This window comes from Saccopteryx bilineata, chromosome X, assembly GCF_036850765.1.
Source record: "Saccopteryx bilineata isolate mSacBil1 chromosome X, mSacBil1_pri_phased_curated, whole genome shotgun sequence".
NCBI classification, from domain to species: Eukaryota; Metazoa; Chordata; class Mammalia; order Chiroptera; family Emballonuridae; genus Saccopteryx; species Saccopteryx bilineata.
This window is the reverse complement of record NC_089502.1, coordinates 71,306,241-71,326,997: the sequence shown is the minus strand read 5'-3', so window position 1 is coordinate 71,326,997 and position 20,757 is coordinate 71,306,241. Positions and strand designations below refer to the sequence as shown.

General features: G+C 41.0%; 1 protein-coding gene across 1 annotated transcript in view; it reads left to right on the top strand.

Moving 5' to 3' along the window:
- ARHGEF9 (Cdc42 guanine nucleotide exchange factor 9) overlaps nucleotides 1–20,757 on the top strand; it is a 382,466-nt gene that overhangs the window by 61,372 nt on the left and 300,337 nt on the right. The window contains exon 2 of the mRNA XM_066250140.1: nucleotides 13,800–15,431. Coding sequence (XP_066106237.1) covers nucleotides 13,860–15,431 — 1,572 coding nt within the window. The 5' untranslated portion in view covers nucleotides 13,800–13,859. The remainder of the gene's footprint in view (nucleotides 1–13,799; nucleotides 15,432–20,757) is intronic.

Genomic DNA, 20,757 nt, shown 5'->3' with positions numbered 1-20,757 from the left:
TAGTGAGGTGGTCTGATGGTATCCCCTATATAGGTTGGTAAGATAAGACCTTAAGCATAAGTCCATGTAACTTGAACAATGAATTGCAGGTACACTCATTTGCTAACAGGAGTCTCACTCACATAAAAAGGAAATCCATGTGTCTGTGCTTCAAGGGTTAAATCCTTGTAAGGCAGCTTAGTCTGGAAGGTGTTAACAGAAAATAATGTGAGGAAGATTGAAGCACTGAATTAAGTCTGTTAAGAAAAGAACGAAAATGGAGAAGTGGGGAGAAAAACAGGGCCAGAGAAGCTGAAGAGGCAAGGCAGGAACATTTAGGTTGACATATACGCTTTGCTGTTTGAAATCTGATTTGGAAAAAAGAAGATCTCTGATTGAGATGGGAATGTGTTCAGACTGATAATGCAGAGAGATAATAGCAGTTCTTAGATTTGATTATATGTTTGAAAGAATAGGTTCTCAAAATAGATATGGATATACGAACAATGTGCCCCTATAACTGTTTTTCTTTAAGTAAGGAATCTTGAACTGCTTGCAAGGTCATCTTGTGAATCATAGCTGTCTGGACTCAAGACAGGGAGCTACATCAGACTGCTTAAGGTGTTGCTTAGTGGGCTTGGAAAGGAAGCCTCAGCTCCTGATTAGCAACTAATGTTCATAAAAGAAAAGGCAACACCAGTGAAATGCTATCTCATCCTTAGGCCGTAGTTCCCAAGCTCCAGTGTGCCTTAGACTCACTGAGGTTGCTTGTTAAACATGCAGATTTATTGTTCCCAACTTCCAGAGATTCTGTTTCGGTTGATTGTAACTCAGGTGGTCCCTACTGTACTTTGCAAAGCATTGTCTTAGGGGAAAGTTGCTAGCCAAATGAGAGAAAGGTTTTTAATTAATAATGACTCTTCCTTTCTCTGGGTCTCAGTGATGGTTTAACTTTGGTTGGCTGGACTACATGTTTCCCCTGGTCTTGTCCATTTTTATGAGGCTAGAGATATTGTAAAGCCAGTAGGCACAGGCACCATCACAGCCGCCTGGCCCATGCAGGTTCGCATTTGATTCGGACAGACGGTAATGAAACAATGGAGCCAAGAACTGGTGGGCCATTACCTTTGAGAAAGAGAGAGAGAAAGAGAGAGAGAGAGAGAGAGAGACAGAGAGGGAGAGAGAGAGAGAATAAAAAGACAATAGTACAGATGTTAAAGCTCTAAAATTGGCTTGAATAGTAATCAAAAGGGCTGAAGCACTGCGACCTTCAACAGGGACTCTGATTCTGTGTGGATCACTGAAAGAGGGAGCTGTCAGGGAAGGCAGTTTTGTGGAGTACTAGAAGGCATCCTGGATTGGGAGTAGCCCTGTTATTAAGAATATCAAGCAAATCTGTTTCTTTCTCTATTCCTTAGTACCGCTGTCTATAACATGAAGGGGTTGGCTCAATGAGATGTGGTAAATGGAGTTGGGCCAGCACCTGAAACCTCATGATCATGTAAGATGGACCGCCCCCCATTCGTCATCCCGCCAATGTGCAAATGCTTACATGGCAAAGCTAAATGGACCCTGAGAGACTATTAAAAAGTCAGCAGAGGGAAATGATTAAGAGCACAGTTTAAGCTTCAACTGGTCCTGCATACCAGTCAACCCTTTTACCTAAGAGCTATGTGGCCATGGGAAAATCACTTAACTTCTCAGTTTTTTCATTTGTAAAATGGAAACCTAATAGCATCTGTGTCACAGGATTGTTGGGAAGATCGAGAAAAACAATAGTTGGTACCACTCAGTAGTTTGTGCCAGAGTATGGGCTGAATATATAGTAGCTGTTATCATCACCATCATCATCATCATTATCCTATTCCTGCTCCTACTTCCCTGGGCTTTCATTCACATCACACTGTAGACAAGAGTTATACTGCTTAATCAGGGGCAAGTTTTCAAATCATGACTGTTATAGCAAAGGGCAGTTGCCTCCTCCTTTGCCCTCCCTGGAGGTTGAGACAACCAGGGCAGTGCCTTCTGTCCCTGTTGGCTCTGAATTAGGGCTTCTGTTTTCTATTGGGATAGGCATATCTGGAGGGCTGTGTCTTCTACTCATGCCTTCAGAGGCGCACTGCTCACACTGGTTTGGAGGGTGTGAGCCAGTGGGTAGTGGGTCATTTTCTTCCAGCTGAGAACTTGGCCAGGGAACAGAGGAAATCCAGGCTGGGATAGGGCCAGGCTATTTAGCTAGTGAGCAGCAACAACATGAGAAGAGGGCCCCAGCTGGGATGCCATAGTGGGGAAGGACAAGAAAGATAGAAGAGTGCTCCACGAAGCCTCAGAACCACACCTGCCCTATTAAGACCACAATCTAGTGTTAGCCAAGTGGTTTCTGTGCTAACTTCTCTCATCAGGTCTCCTGTATGTGTTAGAAAATGGTGCTTCCTGGCAGGTCAGTGAACTGTGCTTATGAAGAACACATACACATGCATTACATACTGGGAGACAATTTAGTAGAATGCTTAGGGGCAGGACTCCGCAGCCAGCCTGCCTGGGTGTAAACCCTTACTCCAAAACTTACCACTTGTGTTATTTTACTTCTCTTTGCTTTAGTTTTCTCATCTGTAAAATGCAGATAATAGTGTTTACCTTGTAGGTTTGTTGTGATCATTGAGTGAGCTAAAAGATGATAAGCAATTATAGCAGTGCCTGACATACACAGTAACCATTCTACAAGTGTTTATTATTGTCATTAAATCAGCAAGCAGTTAAATCAACAATTAATATTTTCTCTGTACAGGACATAAAAATGATATGTAATATGTGTCACCTGCTCTAAAATACCTCCTATATAGTGGTGCACTCCAAAGAGCTTTGCATGATGAGGTTAAAGACCCAGGTTAGAGACCTTGCTCTACTACCTAAAACTTAAAGTAGTGTGTCATCTGGTCCAACACTGTCCTTCTCCTGCTATATAATATAAAACCTCCCTTACTGTCCACCAGACAAGGGTAGTCAAGCTCTGCTTGCATGCCTTCAAAACAAGGAGCTCACTCCCTGTCCAGGTAAGCTGTGACACATGACTTGATTACTTTAGCCTCAGTTTCTCAACTGTTAAAATGATAATATATGATATGGACATCTGAGGCTTTCTATAAATATCAAGAAAATAAAGATGATTGAGAATCTGTTAAGCACCCTCAGACTTAAGCAGGGTGTTCAGTAAGGTCAGAAAACAATAATTTTAGAATATATGTGAGATTGGCTACATTTGAAAAGTGACAGAGCATTCTGTCCCCATTTCTTTTTTTATGAGAGAGAGAGACAGACAGACAGACAGGGACAGATAGACAGGAAGGGAGAGAGATGAGAAACTTCAATTCTTCTTTGCAGCACATTAATTGTTCATTGATTGCTCTCTCATATGTGCTTTGACCTGGGGGCTTTAGCCTAGCCAGTGACCCCTTGCTCAAGCCAGCGACCATGGGGTCATGCCTATGATCCCATGCTCAAGCTGGCAACCCTGCACTCAAACTGGTGAGCCTGTGCTCAAGCCAGAAACCTCATGGTTTTGAAACTGGGTTCTCAACATCCCAGGTTAACACTCTATCTACTGTGTCACCTCCTGGGTAGGCACAGACTCCATTTCTTATAGTGCATGTGTGCAGTGGTTGAGGTTACTGTGAAACAATGACTAAGGCTTGTATGAGGAACATATGGTTGAGCTTGCATTCTCCTTGAAGTGAGGATAAAGGGGATTCTCCCAATCTCAGTGGGAGCAAACTCCCAATCTCAGCTTGGAGACAGGGTGAGAAAGGGTGAGGCTGTAATGCCAGCTTTCAACCCCAGCAGAGATGAACTTTTGCTGACACCTAAGCTGTGGTAAGGGGAGGTGTGGCAGTTGGAACTGGTCTATAGGGCACTGACACTAGGTTCATGTACCAGGTTTGGCATAGTTCCAAAGACTTTAAACTTCTTGACTGACCCATGGATTCCTGTCATGGCCCAGAGACATGCAGCCACATTGAGTCACCAAATGTCTGAGCAATCATAGTGTAGGCTCAGGTTGCCAGCTTTTAAAACTATCCAGTTATTTTGTTTCTCCCAATACACCTGCAAAAACGATGTGAGAAAGGAGGAAGGAATGAATTAGGAAGCATGTTTAAAGGTCACACATCTTTAGGATTCACCCTTAAGAGCCTATATTTAGGAGAGATAATCTAGAATTCTTTTTACCACCTTCTGAGCCTATGTAACAAATACGGACTACTATCCCTCCCTTTGTGTGCTAACAGGATGACCCCTGGTATGATTTGGTATGCTCAGGGCATCAGAAACAAGAGAGGCAGTGGGAGCAGTATTAATTGAACCTTAGGATACTTGATCATAATGCTGATGTATCTTAGGTCTGAAGGTAGGAGGAAATTCATAGCATAAGAATAGTTTCAGACACTTAATGTCATGAATCACCTATTATGCATCCAGTCCTTTGCTGAGTGTGGTAGATTAATAAGAAAAACATCTTGCTTCAGAGATTCTTTCCAGTGGTTTCTCTCTCAAGAGGGACAGCTCAGCTTAGCAAGCAAAGCTCTGAGCTGCAAACAAGAGAAATCAGCTCTGACTTAGCCATTTAAGGAATACATCAAAGGATATTGGGGAGTTCACATAATTCCTAGGAAGGCTGGAGAACCTGACTTAGGTTTACATAACCAAGAACAGTGTCATGAAAATAATGCCATAGCATTTGTTGGTTAAGGATGTTATTACAGCTGCCACAAATAGGCACTAGATGCTATGATCTGTACCACCAACACTACTAGCACTGGACACTAATACCACAGTAGCTGCCATTTTGACTCATGAACCCATTCTTGACACTATACCACCAGTGTTATGGTTAATGCTTCCTTACCTCAAGAGCCAAAGTCCTACTATGCTGTACAACTGAAATTAACATAAAATAATATTGACTGTCAACTATAATTGAAAATTAAGTTAAATTAAAAAAAATTCCTGGTTGGTGCATCTGATTGACTGAGCCTAGATTATTCTAGCCCTAAAGGAGGGTAGGAAAGCAAATATCTGGTATTTTCTCTTTCTCTGGTGGGAAATAGGCTCTGCTTCCTGCCAAGCCTCATAAGGAGCAAAATTCTTCAAATGTAAGAAAGAAGTTCAGATTTTGGCTGACCAAAAATGGCAGGTGGACTCTACACTAACATCACAGAAGAAGTGCAGGTCAAGGCAGTGGTTTTCCAATTGTAGATTTAACCCATTCGTGGTTCATGAAATGATTTTTAGTGAGTTATAATTAGCATTTCAAAAAAAGTGAAAGTGACTGAATGGGATAGAAAATACCAGAGAGCCTCGTATGTGATAAGGCCAAGTACTGGTCCTTGAAAATTTTATTTAGGGTTTCTTCCATTAGATTGAATGATAATGAGATCATAAACATCTGACCATTTTCGACTTACAAAAGAGTAACAATTTTATATGATTCAACTTAATAGGTTTGCATGTACAATATATTTCTTTCAATATGATTTTTTTTGTGGCAGAGACAGAGAGAGTCAGAGAGAGGGACAGATAGGGACAGACAGGAAGGGAGAGAGATGAGAAACATCAATTCTTCGTTGTGGTTCTTTAGTTGTCCAATGATTGATTTCTTATATGTGCCTTGACTGGGGGCTACAGTAAACAGAGTGACTCTTTGCTCGAGCCAGTGACCTTGGGCTCAAGCTGGTGAGCCCAGCTCAAACCCAGTGAGCCCGTGCTCAAGCTGGTGACCTCATGGTCTCAAACCCAGGTCCTCCGTGTCCCAGTCCGACACTATCCACTGTGCCACCGCCTGGTCAGGCTCAATATGATTTATTATTATTTTTTTTACAGAGACAGAGAAAGAGTCAGAGAGAGGGACAGACAGGCAGGAACGAAGAGATGAGAAGCATCAATCATTAGTTTTTTGTTGCACATTGCGACACCTTAGTTATTCATTGATTGCTTTCTCATATGTGCCTTGACCGCAGGCCTTCAGCAGACCACGTAACCCCTTGCTTGAGCAGGTGACCTTGGGTCTAAGCTGGTGAGCTTTTGCTCAAACAGATGAACCCGCGCTCAAACTGGCGATCTCTGGGTCTCGAACCTGGGTCCTCCGCATCCCAGTCCAATGATCTATCCACTGCGCCACTGCCTGGTCAGGCAGGCTCAATATGATTTTTAATAAAAAAGTTTGAAAATCACTGGGCTAAGGGATGTAGTAGATTGCCTTTATGACATGTAGAATTTGGAAGCATAAGATGCCTGGACACTCAGTAATGGGTTTTCAATTGCAAGTGCAAAAGCAGCTTCAAGGAGTGGGAAAACACTAAGGAGCACATAATTCAGGGAAGGTCTACTAGAGGGAAGAGAACTTGGGATGGTCTTTGGGAATGGCTAAATCTGACTAATGGTGGGAGAGAGGTGGGTGGGGTAGGGATATGTTCTAGTAGAAGGCAACAACAAGCTTGAGGCAAAACTCCAAGGTGGGCATGAGCCTTGTGTGCAGGTGGTACTCTGAGGGTTGTGGTGAGGAGAGGCAAAGTTGCCCTGCCTCGTATCATTCTTCTTGGGAACAGGAGTAGCAAGAGCAGGACAGGATTTTCTCTTTAGCTTAGATGTGTGTGAGCATACAACATCAGTTAGGAGACTTTTCATACTTTAGAATCCCTGGGTTTGGAAGACTTCTTTGTGGTTATTTAGTCTATTTCCCTGCCTCCAGGCATGCCTACAGTTAATCCCTCCAAGACAAATAAAAATCTCCTGTTCTTGAAGTTTTGTAGAGAGAAATATTAAACAGCCTCCTCTTGCTGCCTGTTTCACTGCTTAATAACTTATTGTTAGAAAGCTTTTCCTCTTGTCTGCCTACGTTGTATTATAATGCTGTCCTACCTTGTGTTATACTTCATGTCTTTGTCTTAGTGGCCACAATGGACAGTACATTTTTATTGAATTCATTGGGGTACTCGTTTCATGTGTGCAACTCAATAAAATGCAATCTATACATTGCATTATGTGCCCATCACCCCAAGCAAACTGTCTTCTGTCCCAATTTCCCCCCATTTGCCCTCCTCCACCTACCCCCACCTTCCTTTCCCTCTGGCTATTACCAAATTGTTGTCTCTGTCTATGTGTGAGATATATATATACACACACACACACACACACACACACACACATATATATATACATTTTTTCTTAATCTAGTAAAAATTATATATATATATATATAATTTTTTCTTAATCTAGTCATCTTTTGTCATCCAGTGGACAGTACATTTTTATAGAGTGAAACTGTGTCTTTATTATCCTAGTATGGAACAATCCATAGATGAGAATCAAATCTTTTGAAATCATTCTCAGAATGGAATCAGGGCCAAAGGGTAGAAGTTACAGAGAGGCTAATGATCATTCAAAGAAATAAGGAGTTTGAGAAAGGATTAGAAATGACCACAGAAGGAACCCTTTGAATTTTCCTGTTTCTAAGAGGGCTGAAGTAGAACATGAGTAGAATGCTGTAGTGGTGGTAATACTTGCATGGTTGGGGTTAGTGTAAGACTTTAATGTCCTTTCACTCTTGATTTTCTGTAAACTCATTTCCTTCACCTCCTTTTTCAACCCATGAGTTCTGTGACTCCAATTCCTTGAGGTTAAATAAGTCATGGAATTCATGGATTGAAAGCAGCCATATATGTTCAAGAGATTGAGGCCAGCCTAGGAAGAGATTGTGAGTCTGACAGTCTCCAAAGCCCATGTTCACTGAATAGCAGTCCACAAAATAGTTCACAATTGTTTACTGCTTATGAGTTTACAAATTGTTCTATCAAATCTTATGTCACTGTATTACAGTTACTTGATCTATACAGATGAACCTTGGAGGTACATAGGAAAGGTATTATTCTGACTATTTACCAGATGAGGTAAATGAGATTCAGCAGGACTGAATACTGCCCAAGAGTCAGGATTCCAAACCAGGGTTCTTGACTCCAAATCTAGCGCTTTTTTACTTTATATATCACCCATACCTCCCATAATAATCGAAGGAGTTGGCCAACCTGCTTCTGTTCCAAATAATCAGGGCTAGGAGCCATAAATTATAGGAAGACATATCAATTTACAAACAAAAAGCAGGTCCTAGCCAAGAAAGTTGGCAATAGAAGGTTGCTTCAAGAATGAGTGAGCTCCCCACCACCCTGGAGTAAAAACTTTGAGATTGTTTACTGAGAATGTTGAAGAGAAAATCCAAATCCAGAAAGGAGCTGAGGATAGATACCTACTGAGGTTGCCATCGACGTACTTTCTGAGTCACCCACTGTTCTTGTAACTGATCTTTTTTTTTTTTTTTTTTTGGAGCAAGATTGGCCCTAAACTACCTGCTCAACCTTTCGAGAGGCAGAGGCTGAGTTTCTCTTTGTTTCCATGACCTTGGTACAGCTAGATAATTTGTCCACAGATGAGTGGTAGATTATCAATGCCTTGTTCTCTAAGCTGAAACATGTTTCCTCTCAGCCTCTCTTCTAAGAACAACACCATAAGCTCCTTGGCACTTGTTGGACACTTTCTTTTTGTTACCCTTTCTCCTACTTATGTCCACTGAGACTGCTTATGTCCACTGAGACTGCCTGTAGAATAGTGCTGGTATAAAGTATTGTTTTCATCTCTTCTCTCTGTTTTCTCTTTGCTACCTTTACCACAACATTCTTTCCCCACTCCCTGTCCCAATTATTTCTATCCCTTATCCAAGGAGGTGTAGAGCTCTATAACATGACTTCAAGGTTCCTCAGACAGTAATTTCCTTCCATGTACTGCCCATCTTTCTCATTCCCCTCCATTCTGACTTTCACACTTACCTGGAATCCTCACATGTTCTACCTGAATGATCAGATCAAGAACTTTGTATTTTACTTGGGGAACCCAAGGCTTCAAGAAGTGAGATAAACCAGTTGCTCCAGATGAAGGTTGACAAACTTTTCCTATAAAGGCTGGTCATAAATATTTTAGGCTTTGAGGGCCACAGTGGTTTCTATCATATAATTATTCCTATTTTTTTACAACCCTTTAAATAATAAAAATTATTCTCAGCTTGTGGATTTTTCAAAAATAGGCCTGTGACTGGATTTGACCAAAACTCAGTAGTTTCCTGATACCCTTTGTAGAAAATTCTCCCAATACAATGTTAAATAACCTTCACTGTCAAGAAATTCTTCTTATCATCTAACTTTGGTCCCTGTGGTACAACTTAAGGTCATTTATCCTTGGTAAAAAATTTTATATAAAAACTTTCTTGTTGTATCCCAAAATGATCATCTCCTGCTGCTTTGGCCATTTTTCAGAATTTCCTCTCTCTCCTCCAACAGCAGCATACTTTGCTTTCTCCCTCACTTTTCCCGGGATGCTGAGGACCCAGGTTCAAAACCTCAAGGTCACTGGCTTGAGCACAGGCTCATCTGGCTTGAGTCCAGGCCTCACCAGCTTGAGTGCGGGGTCACTGGCTTGAACATGGGATCATAGACTTGACTCCATGGTTGTTGGCTTGAACCCAAAGGTCACTGGCTTGAAGCCCAAAGTCACTGCCTTGAGCCCAAGGTCCTTGGCTTGAGCAAGGGGTCACTCATTCTGCTGGAGCCCCCTGGTCAAGGCATATATGAGAAAGCAATCAATGAACAACTAAGGTGCTGCAGTGAAGAATTGATGCTTCTCATCTCTCTCCCTTCCTGTCTGTCTGTCCCTATCTGTCCCTCCCTCTGTCACCCTCTCTCTGTCTCTCTCCACTAAAAAAGAAAAATAAAGAAAGAAATGGACAAAAGACCTGAATAAACATTTTCTACAGATGGCCAATAGACATGAAAAGATGTTCATTGCCACTAATTACACTGGGGAACAAAATTTTTGTTGCATCCACAAAAACACTTGTTCTTACCAAATTCGAGTATATTGACTCAAATATGACATTAATTTTTCTCTGTAAGCTATAGTTTTTTTTTTGCAATTCAAGATTTTAGGTTTTCATCTTATTGTAAAATTTTCAACATTTAGTTTAACATAATGAAGTAGAATGTCTTCTTGGGCATCATCTTTGTGAAAATATAGTAATTTATATAATGCAGTAAATACACTAATACATTAAAAGATATGATTGCATCAGAATTTGTCTACTAAGAAAAAACGGCATATGATCGCATATCCTAATATCCCTTCAGCAATACAACCTACCCCACACTCTGAGACACTCCTGGTTCCAGTTTTCAATGGTTCTATTTCTTCTAAGGACAAAGAAAGTAAACATGGTGGTCAAGTGTATTTTGATAAGATACATGAGGAAATGATTGTGGAATCTGAAATGTCTTCTTCTGATGCCAAGCAGTCATTAACCCCTCAGCAGTTTAGCCAACCTGAATTGAATGACCTAGTAGGAGATTTGGGCCATTTTTTCTTGCCGATGCCCTTTGTATGGATCAGACAGAAATAACAGTCATTGCTGTGGTCCTTAGGTTCACTCCAAACCATGGGAATACCAAAAGGCATTCCTTTGCGTTTTCCTTTTGTCCAGTCACGAAGCATTTCCTCACAATTATGACACACAATATGAGAAGCCCAATTCTTGTCTTAATCACCAAGGGGAACTTAAAAATAGGCAATATCTGCATGTGTCACAAATGATGAAATATTGAGCCTTTGACATTGAAGTGTGTAACAGCCACATATATAACAGAAGGTGTCAGGACTATTCTTACATTTACGCCTACTCGAAGAAGCCATGATTCAGTCTTAAAACAAAATAAGAGGGTATTTTTATCATATAATATTTTTTTTACATTTAAAAACAACTACAATTATGTAAAAGTGATGTTTGTAAAACATTAATTGCCTTGTGGTTATGTTCAATCCAAAGTCGTTGCCCTTAAACTCCAATTTAAAAACCAATGTATGACATTAACTGTAACAAAAAGAAATTAAAATTGCATAATTTGAGCATGCACCAAAAAATGGATTTCAGATTTAGAATCAGAGATGCAGAAATTTATAGAAAAAGTTTTAAAACCTCATGCAACAGAAAATGAAAAAGAAAAATGTTCCCCAGTGTAGAGATTTGCTTATTATATTCACAATTTGATATCTTCTCACCCTGTCAGAATGACTCTCATCTACTAAATCAGGGATAAGATTAGCTGAGCTCTAACTCAGCTATTCTGTTTTTGACTTCCAGAAAGCTACTGGATTTCAGGTACAAAACAATGCAGCTACTTGTGTCCTGTGGGAAAGGAGGACACTAGGAAAGGGAAACTGAGAAATATGAATTTAACAGAACTGCAATACAGGCAAAACAAATATGAAGAGCAAACCAACCCCTTGCTAGTAAAGCCCTTCACCTTGTCTCTCTTCTGGGCATAGGACCTTTAGTTACATCTCCACTGGCTTCCCCCTTTGGTCTATGTTTTCAGCCATCCTGAAGGCTGATGTCAGTCTCTGTATGCTCTCAGGGCTTCAGATTCCAGTTTTCTCTTCTCCTTAAGACCAGGTAGGCAGCCGCTGAGGATGTCACTTATCAGGGAAATACCTCAGAGAATGTGTATCAAAGTGCTTCTGGGATTTCTGAAAATACTACAGATTCAGTCACTTAGGTGACTTTGAGAGGTGAAGTTTTTATCTTGATATCTGTTGAATATAAAACAGTATGCTGGGGATTTTTGAATGCTCATACCAACCCAATAAGCGGGGCATCTTTCTTTCCATTTTACATATGTAGAAACTGAGGCTTGGAAAGAGAAAGTAGCTTGACCAAGATCACAGTGAGGAAGTGACAGGCTAGGTTTTAGAAGTCTTGTGTCTGTAACTCTAGGCTGTAAAATTAAATATAAAAGGTAGGGGAAGCATAGTCAGGTAAACTGTTGTTCCTCTCTGCTGAGTGAAAGCAAAGGTGAGTGGTCTGGATCAGGTAGGATGATTAGAGGTGAGTCCCAAGAAGAAGTCTATCACCACCATTATTTTCTTAAGGAACCTTTAAAGCACAGTTTGCTTATGGATTATCCCCATACAGTGGATTGTCCTATTTATTCTTCTACAGAAAGTGAGAAATTTAAAAGGCAGACCCTCCTCTACCAAAATCATTTGAAGGAAAGTGGACATTATTTTCCTGCGTCTCACTGACCCGAAACCCCTTGTCTTTCTCTTATACCACCCTGGAGTGTGTGTTTGGTGGTAGTGAGAATATCATGAACTATTATGTCATTTTCCATGTTTCTTCTAGGCCTGTGAGGCCTCTTCCCCTAGAGTACCAAGTACATTGTTAGTGCCAGCCATATGTTAGCTGCATGACTTTTGTTAAGTTTCTTAGTCTTTTTGCACCCCAGTTTCCTCAACTGAAAATTTGAGCTAATAATACTGACATCATTTGTGGTTGTGAAGATTCAGCTACTTAATACTTAAGAAATTACATAGCACAATGCCTTTTACATAGCAAACATTCAGTAAATGGTAAGAGCTGATAAAACATAAAGTAAAATATAATCTCATAAACTGCTAATTGAGTGGTATGATATACCAGACACTGTGTTATATTTTGATGAGCAGTGTGGGTGGTGGTTAAAGAACACAGGATCTGGCATAAAACAGACCCAGTTTAAAACCTGGCTCTAAGTGTGACCTTGGGTATGTTACCTCTACTCTGAGCCTTCTTTTCTTTATATTTAAAATGGCCAAGACATAGAAACAAAGTGCCCCTCGACAGAGGGTTGGAGAAAGAAGATGTGGTACATATATACATGGAATACTACTCAGCCATAAGAAATGATTACATAGTGATGTTTACAACAACATGGATGGACTTTGAGAATGTTATACTAAGTGAAATAAGTAAATCAGAAAGAGCTAATTAATTTCACACATAGTTAGAATACAGAACTGAGACTCATGTACATAGATAAGAATGCAGTGGTTACCAGGGAGAGGGAGATGTAGGGGAGGGGGAGAGGGATTGGAGGAAGGGTGTAAAGAGGAACAAATATAAGGTGACAGAAGATGGTTTGCTTTGGATGATGGACATACAAAGTAATTGACTATTTAAATGATGTGGTGATGTTTACCTGAAATCTATGTACACTTGTTGATCAATGTCACCCTGTTAAATTTAATTTTCTAAATTAAAAAAATAGTAAAATAAAATGTGTATCATAATACTTCCTAGCTATGTGATGAAGATTAGTGAGATGATGCATATAAATAAAGTGCTTAGCTCTCTGCTTGGTTCAGGATAAGTGCTGTTTAGTCATTATCATCCTTATTATGTTAATTTTCATCTCATTTAATACTCACAGTTATCAATATGGCACAGATAGCTGATTATAAGATTGCTTGATATTTAGAACTGTGTTTAAATTTGAGGTGAGTTTGGAAATGAGAGACTACTGACCTAAGCAATTCTTGTATCATGCAATGGTACTTCAGTAGGAATTAGCAGTGAATCGTCTTTCACTGTACAACATCAGCTATTTGGGGGGGGCTTTTTAAAAAATATATTTGCTCAGTAGTCAAGATCTGATAATGGTAACTTTAAGTTATGTCCTTCTCAAGTATATTTGCATTTAAATAGGAATCAAAGCTTTCCTTATTACACAAGATAAATTGTGATCTCCTCCAATTCAGATCCTAAAGATTTGGTGGCTCAGTGGTGACAAAGTATATTCTATATATTTGATTGTGACAAATCTGTAAAGAATCCTGTTTGTGGCTTTGCCTAATCTAGCTTCTCTTTCTTTCTCTTTCTCTTTCTCTCTCTTGCTCTTGCTCTTTTTCCCCTTCAGCTTGAAATCACTGGCCAGGCCTCCCTCTATGCTTTGGTGGCCCCATCTTTTACTGTGACCATGGAGACTCTCAGCAACTGCCAGACTGCCTCCCTCTCTGACTTGGTGCCTAATAGTTACCTGGCTCAGGTCCTCCCAAGCAGCCCTGAAGTAGAAGGCCTAGCTGCAGAGGTGGAGCTGGAGGATTCTGAGCAGTGTGGCCAGGGTGACTTGAGTCCCAGGGAAGAGAGTGGTCAAAACAAGAAGAAAACCAAAGTCAACAAGATTTGGAATTTTGTGAGCCGCAGAAAAGGGGCCTCCAGTCAAGGGAAGCGACCCCAGTCTATGATTTTACTGGGAGACACCTGTAAATCATCAGAGTTGAAACCCAAAGTCACATTAATGGATCGAATGAAATCATTCAAGAGGTTGAAGCCTTCCATGGTGGCCTCCAAGAATACTGCTCCTAAGAGCAGCAAAGCTCAGGAAAATGAAGGGCCCTCAAGTAGCTACCGCATGAGGAAGGCTGAGGAAACCCCAAAGCCCTTCCGCCATTCCTATGCGGGCCACATTGAGAGCATGGAGCCCTTCCTTGAAGACGCGCAGAGGCTGGTGCACACCCCCAACAGGGTAAACCAGAAAGTGCTGACCTTCAAAGACTCTAACATCCCAATGGAGGACCATCCCTGTGAGGAAGATGCCCCTGAGCAGCCTAGTAGCAGAGGTGGCAAGTGGACTAGGAGCTATCTGAAACACATGTTTCCAGGGGACCGTGAGGCCCCACACATATCAGCCAGAAACTCGAGAATCCAGAAACTTGAGTTCACCATCGAGGGCTCCAACTTGGAAGGGAATGTGGAAAGTGGCTATGAGGAAAGTCTTCGGCACCTGCGCCAACACAAGACCATGCCTTTTGGTAGTGTTGTCAAGTTCTTCAGTAACATGGCTGAGGTGGCCCGCAAGTGGCGGTCATTCTCATGGGAAGAGCCTCAGGTGGGCCGCCGCCACCGCCGTGAGGCCTACTTGGTCCCTGACAGTGAAGGCTTCATCCTGCAGGGTGCTACTTCTCCAGCCTCATTCCAGCTCAACTTGCCCTGCAGGCCCCCTGACACTGAGCTGTGTGGCAATGTCATTGAGAGGCACCAGGATTGTCACCTCAAGGCCTCACAGGCCTCACAGACCTCATGCACCTTTGAAATGAGCATTGATGGCGAGAAGATGTCAGGCCAAGTCCTTGATGGTCCTTGCACTACTGCTACTTTGGCCTGGGCATCGACTTCTGCTGCCTTTGAACTCCAGGATGACCACACCACACAGAAAGACTACAGCTGCCACTGCAGTGGTGCCTTCACCAGGGAACAGTCTTCCTCTGAGGAGCTTGAGGAAGACACTGAGACTGTGGTCAGCTTCCTCAAGGAAGATGATAGTGCTGAAGAGTCCCCCAAGCTGGGCACCTGTGCCAGGATGGTCACCACTGAAGCTGTCATGGAGAAGCTGGGGGTGAAACCCAGCCAGATGGAGGAACAGGAGACCAGGAGGGAGCCCATGGGATCCATTCAAGTGGGGTACCATCAGAAGTCTGACCTGGATATGGGTGCAGCAGATACAGCGAGGGAAGCCAGTAAAGCCTGCACTAGAGTTTCTAGTACTCAGGTAAGTGGGGAGCTGTCTTTTCAAATCACCATTTGAAACACTCAGGACCCCAGAAATCAGCTAAAATCTCATGCCCACCCCACAACCCCACCTTCTACTAGGAAGGCTCTGTAAGGAATATTTCCACCAGTCATGTACTTGGGACTTGACTGATCCTAAATCCCTGGGCAATTTTGACCCTTTCCTGGGCTCAGTTCCCGCACTTGCACCTCAATTCAGCCTTGAACCAAAACTGATGATCTGGGAGTGGCAACAGAGTGACCAGGGCCATTTACTAATGCCCAAGACAACCATGGTCTCCTGTGGGACATTTCCCATCTTTGTCACTCTCCACTAGACCACCAACAGGAGCTGAATCCACAAATTGATAACAAGGAAAGCCTCTAAGCTGAGTGTCAGATGACCTGTATTTGTGTGCCCAGCTCTGTGCTTATCTGCATGATTCTGAGACAAGTCCTTTCATCTTGCTGTACTTCAGTTTTTTGGTGGAAGGGAGGGGACTGTCTGGTGTCTCAGAGATCTCTAGCACCTTCTGGTAACAATACTTTGTTATTTGACCTAAAGAATGTAGCCAGAGGACAGCCCAATAACATTCTTCTCACAGTAATCATTGAGTGGTAGCTTTATATCCATCTTTTTGCAGGTGCTATCACATGTGTTGTTTTCATTTAATTCTGAAAGTAACCTTGTGAGATGAGAGAGATTATCCTAATTTTACCAGTGAAGAAATAAGCTCAGGCAGGTTGAGTGACTTATATTCAAAGTCATACAGATTGTGATAGAATTTGGATTCAAATCACACTTTTGACTCCAAGTCTTCTAGTGCTCTGTCTGTCTGTGGTTTTCAGGGAGTCTGATTACAGTGGTGAGAAGCAGGTGCTCACCACATCCTCATTCATGGACAAAGAGAAATGTGCTAGAATTGTAATAAGAGGAATGTTGAGTAAACATTAGAACAAATGATCTGGCTTTGAGACTTAAGAATGTCTTTAGAAGGGGTATGTTATAGTTTATCAAGTCATTTTAAGGCAAAGTATTTTTAAGGGTAGTTAATTAAAATTCTCCTTGTTGTTGGTGGTGGGGTGGTCTAGCCTGATAGTTCTCTGCCTGTTTGTCTCCTTCACATCCCACTTTTAGAGAACTTGGCTCTATCAGGACAGAAGCAATAAGATCACTTTTTCTGAGAAAGGCATTAATATGTTTGTAAGCATTCTCTTTCTATATATATCATCTTTGGTAAGCTTTAAGGACATAAAAAATTGGCATAATACTGGGAATAAATTTCATTTTAGAGGTTTAAGAACAACAATCAAGAAAGCAATAGACATACCTAATGATTCCAGAAGCTGATAATTACAGTTGAGTATTGCACGTCTGAGGTTACCAGTTGCTAGGAAAAGGTTCACAGATGAATATATCACTTTGCTAGGGGGACTGTGTGGGCTAAGCATGGAGAGACCTTGTAAGTTCTTTGAAAACACAGGCTTTGGAGTCACAAAGGCTTGTGTGTGACTTGATCTCTTATCTGTGAAATAGGACAATACATTCTCTATGTAAAGAGAGGGCTGTTGTGGGGAATCAGAGGAGCAATAGTATTTAAAGTGTACACCATAGCACCATTTATGACACACTCTGGACATCCACAAAGTGGTAGCTATTATCATTATTATTGAAATTTAGTAAATTATTAATAACTGAACAACATGCAGCCAGAGAAACAGCCAAAGACTGTGCTTTATTTAGCAGCATTTAGTTTATAAGGTTGAAGGAGCAATGTCTGAGGTCAGGTTGCTGGATTCTAGTCTCATTTCTACCCTTACTTGTTTTGTGATCTTGAGACAAATATTTCTCCTCTCTGGGCCTCAGTTTCTCCACTTAAACCAAAGCCTTTATAGTTAATTCCCAAGGATCTTTTTTTGTCCTTATCTAGTTCTTTCCTCCCAGCTAAGCCTGTAATTGTTTCCCTGAGTCCAGTGGGAGACTCCTTGGCACCCAGTGACTTGTTTCAGAATGACTCTCCCTAGCAGTCTTCTTGTGCTCTCTGCTGGCTGCTAGGAGACACTGTTTATCTTTCCTTAGGTTATTAAATGCTAGCCTATACAAGCACTGGAGTCCAGGGGGAAAAAAACAAAACAAAGTGGAGTAAGAAAGCTAAATATCAGGGGATACTGACATAGGTCAGGTGTCCTGTCGGCCATCTGATTCAATCATTTTATTTTACAGATGACTAGGACACTTAGTCCCACAGAAGGGAAAGGATTTCCTCTGACAAATAAGAAACTGAAAGTCAAGTAGGTGTTCAGAGTTCCAGTCTTGACTCTGTCACAAAATCTACTGACAATCCCCCTCTCCTTCTGAATTTTAGCAGCCTTCTCTGACAACTAGAAATCCATATCCTTCCCTCAGACACCTTGCAAGTCTATTATAAGACTAAATTAAGATATTGGCTATGAAAGCAATGCATAGATAAAAGTGAAGTGGTTACCAGAGGGAGGGGTTTTGGGGAAGGGGCATGGGAGTGAGGAGAATAAAGAAGACAAATATATGGTAACGGAAAATGATTTGACTTTGGGTGATGGGTATACAACATAATCAACAGTACAAATGCCTATAGAAATGTTTACCTGAAACCTATGTGCTCTTATCAATCAATGTCACCTCATTAAATTTAATTTTCTAAATAAAAATTTTTAAATATATTTAGAGAAGAAAGCAATGCATTATGTAAAATAGCAAAGGTCACAAGATTGCAATGGATCATTATATGCAAATGGAGGTGGAAAACCTAGTCCTTTTGTCTTTCCCAGGAAAACTGGGCTTTGACCAGCTTCCTCCAGAGTGTTTTATTTTTGCTGTGGATTCATCCAACCCTCCAGAGCTAAGTGCTCCTTAAACTGCAGCTGCTTTGGCACAGAATTGGCTGTGGTCAAGCCTGGGGCTGCTCTTGTAGCCCTGGAGGGGATGTAGCTTCTAGGGCATGATGTCAGAAGGCTGGGATGTGGTCTCCTCACACCCCTATATTTGGGGAATTTTTCAAGGGTTAACAAGGACTGAAACTTCTCTGTGCCTCATTCCTTGCATTAAGAAAATGAGAAGAGTGATATTAATAATTATAGCTAACATTTACATAGTGCTTGTTATGTTCTCAGACATTGTTCTTAACATTTTACTTGTATGAATTTCCTTTATCACCCAACTGCCCTATGAAGTTAGGGACTATCTTTAAAATGATTATGATAATAATACTTACCTTACAGGGTTCTTGGAAAGATGAAATAAGTAAATACATGTAAGCGCTTATATAACAGTGGGTGACTAAAGAGTCATTGCAAAACAAATGTTAGTTATTTGTACTAGTTATTAAACATGAACGTCACAGAAAAGGATTGTACCTCCAGACTGTCATTAGTTAACATTTTAGTGAGAATTAATAAAATACAAGTTGAGGTAAGAAGGGGAATAATGATAAGTATAAGTATAAGGATATTATATTTTATGGAGTGATTTCCCATATATAAATACATTTGAAAAACTCACTATTCTAATTGTCATTATTATCATTATTTTCATATGACAGCTGAGGGGCTTGAGGCATAATATATAAGGAACATGCCTAGTTTCAAAGTCCTGGTTCTTTTATCTGATTTTTGATAAGTCATTTAACTACTTTAATTCTCAGTTTCCTTTATTTGTCAGCTGGTGTCCCAGTGTAGCCCAAGCTCTATGTCAATCAGGCGTCCCTGATTCAACTTCCCCGTGCAGTGGGACACTCCTGCTTATCAGCAGGCTGGCAGCCTCTTCGAGACTATTCTTGAGGCGGCTATGAGGATACTACTAATCAGTGCTAACACTAACTGCCACTGGAGGAAAAGCACGAGACTGACACACAGAGTTAGTTGCAAGAATTACACAGGCAGTTTATTACTCACAAATCCTTTTGGTGTGCCTGGGTACAGCTTAGGGGGCCCCATCAGTGTGCTCCTTTCAACTCTCTTTGGTCAGAGCTCAGAATGGCTTGGCGACAGTTCATGTTCACGAAAGAGTCTGGGCGACTACCACAGCAGGGGCCCCCTCAGCTTTAGTACCTTTTCTGGCCAGTGTCTTCAAACAGGTTTCAATCTACAAGATTATCACTTCAAACCATCTTTTTGGGAGTTCCTCGCAGGGAACCCCTTTTATTTTTTTTATTTTTTTTTAAATTAGTATTTATTTATTTGTTTGTTTGTTTGTTTTTAGAGAGGAGAGAGAGAGAGACAGAGAGGGAGAGAGAGGAGAGAGACACAGAGAGAGAGAAGGGGGAGGAGCAGGAAGCATCAACTCCCATATGTGCCTTGACCAGGCAAGCCCAGGGTTTTGAACCGGCAACCTCAGCATTTCCAGGTCGACGCTTTATCCACTGTGCCACCACAGGTCAGGAACCCCTTTTATGTTAATATACTGAAATGTTACATCAGATCACTTTTTACAATGTTCTTATTTATGTTACCTTACAAAGTTATGATGCCAAGCCACTTCTTATCTATGTATAACTTCACACACACACTATCTGGGCCCTGCTCGAAAGTCAGTCTGTTTATCACATCTGTACACACTATGTCAATTTCTATCCAGATGGCATGACTTTTTAAAATTTTAATATTGTATCTTAATTACTTATATATATCTTCCATAGTTTTGTTTTTTATATTTCTATATATTTAATTACTATAGCATTATATTACTACAACAGCTGGAAATAAGTTTTTCATTTCAAGAGTAGAAAGAAAACATAGATATATTGAATACTTATGTGCTTTTACTTCTGTTCTCATTTTACACCCTCAGTGTTCCTGCTGTATTGATCTCATAATCACTATCCTGCTATATTATGCTTCTGCCTACAAATGATACTCATAATCATCCTCAGAAGCAGCTTAGGCAGTGACTATTGTCCACTTGTCACAGTTGAAGAGACTGAGCCTTGTCTGAGGATGCAAAGTGAGTCAATAGTAGATGTGGGATCAAAACACAGGGATCCTGGCCTTTATGTCAGTACTGGATCTACACTATTTCTTATTCCATTCTAGAATCTCTTGTGAATTATTGAGACCAGTCTTCCCAGTATCTTAGGTGATGTACATTTCAAAGCCTTTGTCACAACCTATGGGCTATGAAGGAAACTACAGTTAAGTTTTGCCAAATTTCCAGCTATTTTGACCTCTCCTCTGTCCAGTTCCACCACTGCCCCCATTAATCCCTACATACATTATGGGTTCAGCTTCTCCTTTCTAGTAGCTCCCTGGCATAGTACAAGGGAAGGACACTACTTGAGTAAACAAGGTTGCCA